This window comes from Chrysochloris asiatica, unplaced genomic scaffold, assembly GCF_000296735.1.
Source record: "Chrysochloris asiatica unplaced genomic scaffold, ChrAsi1.0 scaffold00141, whole genome shotgun sequence".
Taxonomy (NCBI): domain Eukaryota; kingdom Metazoa; phylum Chordata; class Mammalia; order Afrosoricida; family Chrysochloridae; genus Chrysochloris; species Chrysochloris asiatica.
Window position 1 is genome coordinate 8,495,268 of NW_006408659.1, and position 12,436 is coordinate 8,507,703.

The 12,436-nt window shown below is 43.0% G+C and overlaps 1 protein-coding gene across 1 annotated transcript in view; it reads left to right on the forward strand.

The window, feature by feature from the left end:
• The window catches only part of SLC23A2 (solute carrier family 23 (ascorbic acid transporter), member 2), an 80,807-nt gene that overhangs the window by 17,872 nt on the left and 50,499 nt on the right, over positions 1–12,436 (forward strand). Inside the window, exon 2 of the mRNA XM_006870411.1 lies at positions 10,561–10,659. Coding sequence (XP_006870473.1) covers positions 10,561–10,659 — 99 coding nt within the window. The remainder of the gene's footprint in view (positions 1–10,560; positions 10,660–12,436) is intronic.

Here is a 12,436-nt window from a genome sequence, read left to right on the forward strand (position 1 = left end):
TTTGAACTGTGCTGACACCAAGCTCAAGCTTCTTTAGGTGGAGTCACAGTTGCCAGATAATCTTGGACTCAGATAGCACTTTGAATGACAGGAGGCAACACTGCCCCAGGTGAGCTCCTGTCCTTGCCCATAGCCCCAGGGTAGGGAATACACTCGATCCTTTCCCTGTATCAAGAGCAGTTTTCTGTTGTTGGAAGACACTGAGCTGGAACTGTAAATCTCCTTTCCTGCCGCCCAGTACCTATCAAACTCACACCCTGTTTATGGACTTTACCTTGTAGTCTTACCTTCCTGGTCTGGATGTTGGAAAAGTTAATGACCATCAGTGTACAGTTTGTCGATTCTGACCCATAGTGACCCTGTATAGGGTTTCCAAGGAGAAGCTGGTGAGCTTGAACCACCAACCTTGCAGTTCATACAATACGACTTTGTGGTCTGACACATTAGCCCACAGCACCACACCAGGACTCCAGTAGGTAGTTAATAAATGTTTGGGCCTCTTCCGGCTCCTTTTCCACCCTCACTGTGTCCTTCCTTGCTAAACCAGAAAACAGTGATCCATTTAGGTGGGGATCTGTAACAGCGATTTATACCACTATACCCCATGTTGGGAAACAGTATAATTTCTCTAGGAAACAGTTATTTGACTGATGTGTTAAGCTTCTTGAAAGGCCTGTATGACTGTGTGAGCCTTAGAGTTGGACATTATCTAGATATTTTCAAAGCCTCAGCCAGAATCCTAGAGAAAAGTGGTTAGAGGTCCAGGTCTGGAATGAGATCTGGGTACAAATGTGATTCAGAATTACGTAAGCGCTCTGGATATCAATTTTCTCAAGTGTAAAATGAAAGTGAAAATAGCATTTACCTTGTTGTTACATGCTGTCAAGTTGGTTCTGACCCGTAGCGACCCATACAGTGTTTCCACGGAGCGGCAGGTGAACCTGAACCGCTGATCTTGGAATTCATACCAACCTTGCAGTCAGTGCATTAACCCACAGCGCCACATCAGGACTCAAGCGTCTACCTTAGGGGTATTGCAGAGATTATATTAAGTAATGTGTGTCAAGTTACTGAGTCCTGGTGTGGCTTTTTTTGTAGGATAAGCCCTGGACCACAAGGTTGGTTTGAACCACCAGGTCAGAGATTCAAACTTACACAGCTATTCCTCATAAACCCTATACAGGGTTGCTATGAGTCGGAACTGACTCAACAGCACTTAACAACAACAACAATGTGTGTCAAGTTATTAATGTAGTACTTGGTGCATAGGAGATGTGCAACAGATATGTGAACAGAAGAAACGAATACGTCGTTTAAGGGTGAAAATGCTCTTGGACCCAGATATTGGGAGTCACACTAAGGTGGGGGAGAATCTTATTTTTTTCTCTCCCACATCCCATCTCCTTAAGGATCATCTTTGTGGCCATATTCATAAAGGCCAGGCGTGAACAAAAGCAAAGTGGTCGGATGGCTTGAGTCTCCTCACTTCACTTTTCCTGTCAGGAAGAGGGTAGTATCCTGCTGGAAACAGTGATGAGAGTCAGGAAGAGGTTCCGATGTTTTCCCTCTCACTGCATGTGTGGGTGTGTGTAAGCAGGCAGGGACTGGTGTGTAACTTGTTTGGTCTCATTCGACAAGGATTACTTTTCCAGTTAGTAGACATGGACTCGCCTCATCCAGGTATATGACTTAGTGGTTGTCCCATAATGTAATTAACTGATGTTAAGGAAGGGTGGAGCATTTTTGTTTTAAAGTGTTATATATTAATTTTAGAATGAGATAATAATTCGTACAATTCAAAGTGTAATGCTTATCTTTATCACCACTCCTATTCAGTATTGTGCTGGAAGTCTTACCAGAGCTATAAAAAAAGGAAGTGAAATAAAAGGCAACAAAAGTGGCAAAAAATAAGTAAATCTCTGCTTTTAGATGCTATGGTTCTGTGCATAGAAAATTCCTAAGACTTAGCAAAAAATTTACAGGAACGAATTGAAAGATTCAGCAAAGTGGTAGGGTACAAAATCAGCATACAAAAATCATTGGATTTTTCTATACCAGCAAGGAAGACTAAATATCAGGATATCAGGGAAACCAATATAATTGTCTCCCAAAAGAGGAGCTTGTTGTTGTTGTTAAGTGTCCTTGAGTTGGTTCCTACTCATAGCAACTCTATGAGTGTAGGGTTTTCAAGGAGCATCTGGTGGGTTTGAACTGCCGACCTTGTAGTTCAAACAGATCTTGTGGCCCAGTGCTTTATCCTGTAGCACCATACCAGGACTCCTTAGGAATAAATCTAATCAGAGAAAACAAAGACAAAAACCAAAGTACAAAAAAAGTATTCATATGATTCAAAGTTTAATGAGTACAATTGATATACAGTGAAAATGTATGTATATACCTTATGCTTTCACCTAAACACACACTCAGTAAAAACCTTCCAGAGATCATTTGTAAATATGCAAGCAAATGTATTTTCTGTGCCCTCTTACACTGGGGTATATGGGTAAGAAGCAGTGCAGTCATATGGTTTACTCTGCTGGCAGTGACACATTGAAGAGGAATGGGGTTGCATTCATTGTCAAAAAGAGCCTTTCAGGGTCTGTCCTGAAGCACAGTGCTGACTGCAATAGGATCATACCCATATATCTATAAGGAATACCAGTTAATACCGCTACCATTAAAATTTTATGTTCTAACCCCTAAAGCCAAAGATGAAGAAATTGAACAATTCTACCAACTTCTTAATTTGATATTTATTAATCAAGATGCATTGATAATTACTGGTGATTAGAATGTAAAAGTTAGAAACCAAAAGGAAGGCTCAGTAGTTAGAAAATACGCTTTTGGTGTTAGAAATGATTCTGGAAATCACGTGATAGAATTTTGCAAGACCAATGAGTTATTCATTGCAGATGCCTTTTTCAACATCAAAAATTATGACTGTACATGTAAACTTGACCAGGGAAACACAGGAATCATATCGACTACGTCTGTGGAAAGAGACCATTGTTAAAGTCCTGTCGAGGCAGTTCCAAGTCATAGCAAGCAACCCTGTGCACAACAGAGCAAAACACTTGCCCAGTCCTGGGCCAACCTCACTACGGTTGCCACGCTTGAGCCCGTTGATGCTGCCACTTGGCCAATCCATCTCGCTGAGGGTCTTCCTCTTTTTCTCTGACCTTCCACCTTACCAAACATGATACCCTTCTCCAGCAACTGGTCCCTCCTGACAATGTGTCTGAAGTATGAGAGACGAAGTTTGGCCATTCTGGCCTCCAAGGAGCACTCTGGCTGCACTTCTTCCAACACAGATAGTAATGATATTGTTCATTGATTTCTGCTGATGATAATTCCAAAATGGCCGCAGCAACACATGGACAGGGAGCTGCCAGAGGTTCAAGCTGGACTCAGAAGAGGATGTGAAATGAGAGATATCATTGCTGATGTCAGATGGATCTTAGCTGAAAGCAGAGAATACCAGAAAGATGTTTGTTGTAAAGTGCCGTTGAGTCAGTTCTATAGGGGGTTTTCCAGGAGCTGCTGCTAAGTTTGAACCGCTGACTTCGCAGTTCAGATGACTTTGCAGTCCAGTGCTGATCCTGCAGTGCCACACAAACAATTTTACTTGTGCTTTATTGACTATACAGAGGCATTCAATTGTGTGGATCATGACAAACTATGGCTAATGTTGTGAAGAATGGGAATTCCTGAACACTTAATCGGACTCGTAAAGAATGTGTTTATAGACCAAGAGGCAGTCATTAGAACAGAACAAGGGGATACTGAATGTTTTTAAAATCAGGAAAGGTGTGTGCCAGGGTTGTATTCTTTCATTAAACTTAGTCAAATAATCTGAGAAGCTGGATTATATGAGGAAGAAAATTGACAGCAAAGTTGGTGAAGAGTCATTAACAACCTGTGATTTGCAGAGGACACAACCTTGCTTGCTGGAAATGAAGACTTGAAATGCTTACTGATGAAGATCAACGAGTACAGCCTTCAGTAAGGATTTTAAAGTAAAATCCCTCATGAGTGGGCCAATAAATAGCATAATTATAAAAGAAAAGATTGAAGTTGTCAAATACGTCATTTTACTTGGGGTCTGCAGTCAACACTCATGGAAGCAACAGTCAAGAAATCAAAGGACATATTATATTTGGCACATTTGCAAAAGACCTCTTTAAAGTTTTAGCAGAGCAGATGTCCCATTGAAGGACTAAGTGTGCCTGACCGTTCAAGCCATGGTATTTTCAATCCCTTCATATTTATAAGAACTTATGCATTTGAATTACAGTGTTGGAGAGGAATATTGAAAATACCTTGGACTACCAGAAGAACAAATAAATCTATTGGAAGAAGTTGAGCCAAAATTCTCCTTAGAAGAGAAGATACGTTGTCCGAAAGGACCAGTCCCTGGAAAAGGACATCACAGTTCGTAAAGATGAGATTCAATGAAAAAGAGGAAGACCCTTAATTAGATGAATTAACAGTGGCAGCAACAATGGGCTCACATTTAACAACAATTGTGAGGATGGCATAAGACTGGGTGTTTTTTATTTTGTTGTGCATAGGGTCACTATGAGTCACACCTAAAAACAACAAACAACAGTTAACAACAAGGAGTATAATACGTCTTGAATGGTGTCTGTGTGTATCGTATGCCCGTACATAAGGAGTATCCTCATTTGTTTAATAACAGTGATCCATGGTGTGTGTGTACCATACTTTATTCACTGTATCTTGGCCGTCATAAAGATTATTTCTAGTATTTTTTATTACAAATAGAACTGTTGCGAATGACCTTGCAGATGAGTCATTTCACTCAGCTGTGTATAACAATTGAAGGATAAATTCCTAAGAATATCATTGTTAGATCAGAGGCAGTATGCCTTGGAGAGTTGAGATGTCAACAGAATGCCTCTGTTGAGGTCATTTCTTTCCTCTAAATAGTGTGTGAGTGCTTGTCTCCCCCATTCTTGCCAGTGACATCGGTGGTCAAATTGGGTTCTTGTCCAGGTTGGGTTAGGTCTGTTCTGACTCATGAAATCCCCGTGTGTATCTAAGTATAGCTTTGCTGTGTAGTATTTTTAGTGGCTGTGATTTTGGAAGTAGATTGTCGGGTCCTTCTTTGAGAGAATACCAGAAAGATGTTTACCTGTGTTTTATTGACTATGCAAAGCTGTTTGACTGTGAATCATGACAAGCTATGGACAACGCTGTGGCGAATGAGTATAATAGAACACTTAATTGTGCTCATGAGGAGCATGTGCATAGACCAAGAGATAGTCATTCAAACAGAACAAGGGGACAGTGAGTGATTTAAAATCAGGAAAGGTGTATACCAGCGTTGTATTCTTTCACCATGTTTATCTAATCTGTGTGTTTAGCTAATAATCTGAGAAGCTGGATTATATAAAGAAGAATGTGTCACCAGGATTGGAAGATTTGTTAACAACTTGAGCTATGCGGAGGACACAACCTTGCTTACTGAGCCTGAAGAGGACTTAAAATACTTACTGATGAAGATCAAAGACCACAGCCTTCAGTATGGGTGGCACCTCAATGTGAAGGAAAAAAATCCTCACTACTGGACCAGTAAACTGCACCCATATAAATGGAGAAAGATTGAAGTTGTCAAACACTTCATTTTTCTTTCATCCACCATCAACACTCATGGAAGCAGCAGTCAAGAAGAAAAATGATGTATTGCATAGGCAAATCTGCTGCACAAGACACCTCCTAAAAGTGTTGAAGCTAAAGGTTGTCAGTTTGAGGATTAAAGTACATCTAATCCAAGCCTCTGGTAGCGTAGTGGTTATGAATTGGGCTGCGAAATGCAAGGTCAGCAGTTCGAAACTACCAGCTGTTCCGCAGGAGAAAGATGAGGCTTTCTGCTTCTGTAAAGATTTACAGCCTCAGAAACACTATGCAGGGTCACTATGAGTCGGAACCAACTCCAGGGTATATAACAACAACAATCTAACCATGGTATTTTCAATAGCCTTATATGCAGAGAATGAATAAGGACGATCATGGAAGATTTGATGCATTTGAACTAATGGTGTTGGAGAAGGTACCACGAACTGCCTGAGTAACACTTCTAGAATACTCCTTAGAAGCCAAGATGACCAGACTTCATCTGTCATACTTCAGATACATTATCAGGAGGGACCAATCCATGAAGAAAGGACATCATACTTAGTAAAGTGTAGAAGGAGGAGTTTCCCAACAAGATGGATTGGCACAGTGGCAGCAGAAAAAGACTCAAGCCTAGCAGCAATTCTGATGATGGCACATAACCAGTGTTGCACATACGGTTGCTATGGGTCAGAACTGACTCAATAACACCTATCAACAACAGGGTGGTATTATAACTCCAGACTTTGTTAGCAGCTGAATGAAGTAACTGTTTACACCACCTAGGTCACTGACTAGTTTATTTTTGTTGTTGTTTCTAAGTGCCATCGAGTTGGTCCTGAATCATAGTAACACTATGCAGCTTTTCCAAGGAGCGGCTACTGGGTTTGAACCCCTGACCTTGTGTTTAGCAATCTAGTGCTTATCTTACAGTGCCACACCTGGACTCCACTGACTAGTTTGTTGTTAAGTGTCATCAAGTTGTTTTCCACTCACAGCTACCCTGTAGGGTTTCCGAGGAGTGCCTGGTAGGTTTGAACTACTGACTTTATTGTTTCAGTTTGTTAGCAGCTTCTTATGATTGAGGTTGAGTATGTTTTCAGATGGTCAGGAATCAACATTCCGTTTGTCATTTTCTTGTTGAGATGTTGACTTTTTCATTTGTGGGACTGCTGGAGCCAACTGGGTGTCTGCAAGGTCATTCTGGAGTAGGACTTATTAGGGACATCTCTGTTTAAACTCTTGGAAGTGTCACCTTCAGAAACTGGTGGCTCAGTGGTAGAATTTCTCACTTTTCATGCTGGAGACCCGGGTTCTATTCCCAGGCAGTGTACCACATGTACAGCCATTACCTGTCTGTCATAGGAGACTTGTGGGCTGCTTTGATATGCAACAGGTTCCGCTGAACTTCAAAACTAAGACTAGGAAGGAATGTTGCTAATCTGCTTCCAAAAATTATCCAATGAAAACCCAACCCTATGGGTTGCAGTTGTCTGGTCTGGTCTGCAGTCGATCATGAGAATGGCAAAGGACCAAGTCTCCATGCGTGGGGAACGAACTCTGTAGCATCTAACAACAGCAAGCTCACCTTGAAGGGAGGCTGCTCGGCGGGGTCTTCTGTCCAGCTCCTGTCATAAATACATGCACAGCAAACGGTAACTGCCCTTACCACCGTCTTCATTGGATGTGATAGTGGGAAGCTGGAGCAGAAACGGACAGAGAGTTTTCAGTGTGGACCGGTGATGGAGGAAGCAGCCCACTTTTTATGTCCAGGGCAATGAGCTGAGATTGGTGAGAGTAGAGTTACCAACCTGTGCATTGGTTCACATTCACCTCGAACCCTGAAGTTGCTTCTGTTTGCTGCTGCCTCAGGAGCCCCAGGTGCAAGTGAGGGAGGCTGTGCTGTCCAGGCTCCTCCAGGCTTGCTGTCAGTAGTTTTGGTTGCTATGGAGCCCGGGTGGCGCTGTGGGTTAGGTGTTTGGACTGCTAACTGCAAGGTCAGCGGTTCAAGCACACCAGATGCTCCTCAGCAGAAAGGTGACTCTTCACTCCTGAGGTTGCCTGTTCTGTAAAGATTTACGGTTTACACCCACCAGATTGGTGGGAGAAAGGTGTGACATCGGAAGCTCTGTGCAGCACCCCTACTCTGTCCTGCAGGGATGCTGTGAGTTGTAGGATTTGGCTTGAACAAAGTGGATTTGGTTTGCTTTGAAATCTGTTGTCAGGTGAAACCTGGCATTCCTGAGGTTTTGCCATTCCAGGTGATACTTGTTGGCTGACACACCTGCCCCCGTCTGTGTTCACTCCCCCCTCCCTGCCACCGTTTCCTGCACAGTTGATATCTCAGCACTGCTGTATCAAAAACAAGGACTTCAACATCATTATCTTAGCTTAATAGAAATGATGTATTTGAACAAGAAAAATATTGAGCAATAGAGACACTTATCCATTTATGCGTATTAGAGACAGTCAACAAATAACAACTGGGTGCATTTAGACAGTGAAACAAAACCTGCTTTGGTAACTGATTGAGTGATTATACAATATTAGTTCATGAGAAAAAAATTAAAGCCACAAGTTTGGTTTGGTTTTGGAGGGGAAGAAAGGACATCTTGTTTCCAAAGTGTTTATAAATCATCTGCTGATATTTTTGTGTAAAAATTGATCAATTTCCTGAGATGAATGGGGCCAAGATTCCAAGTCTCTTATCTGTGATGCTGTTACTAGCACAAAATAAATAAATCTTTATTAAAGGGTAGCATTCCAAGACATATTTTATTTCCCAGTTAAACTAATATTTGTTGTTATTACATGCTGTGGAGTTGGTTCTGACTCATAACAACACTGTGTAGGGTTTCCAAGGAGCTGCTGGTAGGTTTGAACCGCCAGCCTTGTGGTTAGCACTGGCTGTGTTTATCCTACAGTGCCACACCAGACTAATATCTAGAGGTTCAAACTTGGGAAGCTTTGATAACAGTCAACAGCGTTTTTCATCCTTTTCTGTTGAAAGGCAAAACAAAACCTCAGTGCCTTTCCTGAAAGAGAGATTTTAACATTTGATTTTTAAAATCAAATTTCATATATTCGTAAAATTAGACCATTAAAACCATTAAATAAACCAAAGGAACAAACATTAGGAAAGGAGACAAGTGTTTTGACCAGCACTGTCTTCTGTAGGTAATGTAGGCAGTTCCCTGCCCATACAGATTACATGAACAATATGCAGTCTGTCAGACAATAGCCGTCCTGATGGGACAACCCCCGTCCCCTCTCCCCCTATCCTTTCAGAGTGAAGTCTTGTTTCATTCCTCTCTGGCTTCCAGAAACTCCTACCTTCTGAGTGTCCCCAAGCCCAGCTGGAACTCTGCTGGATGCTGAGCAAAGGATCATGGGGAGGGGGAGCCACACTGAGGGGGAATCGATGGCAGTTTCTCAGTTCTGCAGCACCCCCTCACAGGCACACACACTGACATGTGTGCTGGTACAGACTCTAAGGCCGCAGCATGAGATGATGGCAGGAGGGGTGGCAATGTCCCCAGGACAGCCTCTGAGGTTCTCAGGACCGTTCAACATGTGGAGCTGTGTGAGAAATCATAGTTAGGCTTTATGAACTAAAAGAAACCCCACCTTTCACTGCCATCAAGTCATTTCCAACTCAGAGTGACTATAGGACAGAGTAGAATTGCTTCTTTAGGGTTTCTGAGGCTAAATCTTTACAGAATCTTTCTCCCTCAGAGTAGCTGGTGGGTTTGAACTGCTGAACTTTTGGTTAGCAGCCTTGCACTTAACCCATTGTCACTGAGTCAGTTCCAAGTCTTTGCGATCCTATTTAGTGTTCCGGAAACTGTACATATTTACGGTAGCCGATAGATTGGTTTGGACTGCTTATCTTGAAGTTAGTGCCTGACCACAGCACCACCAGGGCACTTTACTGCGCCACCAGGTCAGTAATATGTACAATTAAATAAACTGTCCTGGACTAGCGTGGGAAAGTGAAGCATCCTTTGTGAGGCGGTTGCTATGGGTAAAACATATCAATTGTACTTATTTACTCTTTCCCCCACCTATAACCATGTCCTCATCTTTGGGACCTCTACCTCCACCCACCCTGCCATCCAGATTTGAAAGCTGGATAGTGTCCTGAACACTTTGGTGTCACCTACTGTACTGTGGATGGTGTCTTATCACACACCTATTACAAGAAGTCCCTGTTCTTGCCCTTTTAAATGAGACCAGAGTACTGTTCAGACCATGGATCCCACCACTGCCCCTGTTGTCTGCTTGACCACAGCCTCCTAAAGGTTTTCTGCCTCTGCCATTCCTCCTCTTCCTCCCCACTTCTTTCCACTGTAGTTGTAGTGACTGACCAAGTCCCACAGCTGATCGTAGCTCTCTTGGGACTCCCGACTGCAGGGAGGCAGGCAGGGCTGCACCCTCATTATCTGGAATAGAGTGGGGTTTAGCCGGACTTTGCTGGATGATCCTGGGAGCACCTCCTAGGCTGAGGAGTGTCCACATGTATAGGACTTTGCATATTGTGTGCTGAGTCTGGAGGAGTGGGAGTTAACAACTCCTGCCAAAATCTGCCCTCATTGGTGCCGTGGAGACACATTTGGCACTTGTGGTCCAGACAACAAGCAGAGGTAGGTGCAGGAAAAGTTGGTTTTAGCACATAGGACTCTACTCTACATCAGCCCTGGGCCTTTCTGATGTCCTAGTAACTAAATTTGATTGTTTTTGGAGCATCCATTCTGAAGGTGTTTTTCTCTTATTTTTTCAGTGGTTTTTGACTACACTTGTGCAATTAGAGCCTAGTGATGGCACAAAACAACATTGGGGAGCAGGGGAGGAGAATGCTTTTTTTTTTTTTAACACAGGGTGGCGTATGTTGAGACAGCCTCTAAATGTAATGTGTCTTTCCAGGTGGTGATTAACGGAGGTGCCACATCCAGTGGAGAACAGGACAACGAAGACACCGAGCTCATGGCCATTTATACCACCGAAAATGGCATCGCAGAAAAGGTACCCCTCCTGCCCCCCACAAGACGACTGGAGAGCCCTTTAACAATTGTTCAATGAGAACCTAATTCACTGTGTAAACTTCCATCTAAAAAAACAAACAGAAAAAGTGTGACTTGTGGGTGCAGATATGACTCGGATCCTGAAGACTTCAGTTTTCTCATTTGTAAAATGGGATTAAACATAGCAGCGTGTATCTCAGGGTTGCTTAAAGGATTAAACACAATAAACACATGTAAAATTACTAGCACTGTGCCTGAAACATACAGATGTACAGCAAATAAGACACTAAGAGAAACAAATACGTACTTTATTTGGATTGTGAAAATGCTTGGACAAGGCTTTTTGATCAAAGCAATATAAGTCACACACTGAAGTGAGAGAATCTTATTTTCTCCACCCCATCTTGAAGGGCGGACCTATTTGTTCATATTCATGAAGCCAGAGGAAAAAAAACAAAACCAGTCCCCACCCTCATTTGCCATTGAGTAGATTCTAACTCACAGTGACTGTAAAAAATGATCACCAGCCATTCTTCCACAACACTCTCTGTTCAGTTGGGTTTGATAAGTCAGTGGCCACACAGAACTCATACATCATACTCCCAGTTATGGGGTTTATTAGGGAAGTTGTCATTACTGTTAAGTGCTGTCCAGTTGGTTCCAACTCATAGTGACCCAGTATAGGGTTTCCAAGGAGCAACTGGTGAGTTTGAGCTGCTGACCTTGTGATTCAAATTGGTCGTGCCAGTCCAGTGCTTCATCCCATAGTGCCACTTAAACAATTTACATTTCAGGGTCAGAAATGCTCAGGACACAGTTCTTCCAGTCAAGACAGCCTCTCCTCTGCTGTGCCCACACACAGGCTCATCTCTGACCCTGAGCCCCATGGACTGACTGGCCTCTGCCCTGTTCTCAGTTCTAACTCCATGGGTCACACACCTAGCTTCGTCCAATTAAGTGCCGGGAGGCACCCCACTCTGTAAGCAAACCTCCTGCCGAAAGGTATCTAGCTTTACTTGCTCCACGGGCTGCGAAGCCCGCTGCTGTGTCTCATGCTCTGGCTCTTGGTTCTGCTGCTGCTGCTCCTCCTCTGACACTCCCTGTCACAGCTTTCCACGAGGTTCCATGCACAGGGATCTCAGGGCCCAAAGGATGCACTCCACTCTCGGCCCTTTCTTCTTTGATGGTTGTGAGATTCCCCTTCTGCTTCTGAGATGGCTCATTGTATACCCAGCAGGATGGCAAAATTGACAAGTTCCAGTAAGTCCTGTTAATCTCTCACAACTGGTTTATTTAATCCATTAGCATCTTCCCTGACCTTCTCTTCCCAGACACATCAGGTGGAAGTTTACAGACTATAGCTAGAGCAGTGACCCTGTAGGACAGAGTCGAACTGCAACTTGGGGCTTCCAAGACTGTAAATCTTATTGGGGGCAGACAGTCTCATCTTTCTCCTGCGGAATGGACAGTGGGTTTGACCACTGACCTTGCTGTTGGCAGCTCATTGCTTAGCTTACAGCTCCTCGAGAGCTGCTCAGAAGGGTCCATATGCCTTGTTTTCTTTTTCCTTTGTAAATGTCACGATGCCTGGCTTATGGGGAAAGTTTGATAACATGTCATTTATAAATTGTGCTGCATTCCCAAGACTCCTCAATTTCATTTGAATTTTGAGAATCTTAAATTTTCTTTATTTTTACTCTGAAACTTTGCCAGTTTAAGCAATTTATGCACTGAAACCTGTGAATGGTGAAACTCCACGGGACTGCTTTATTCTCAGT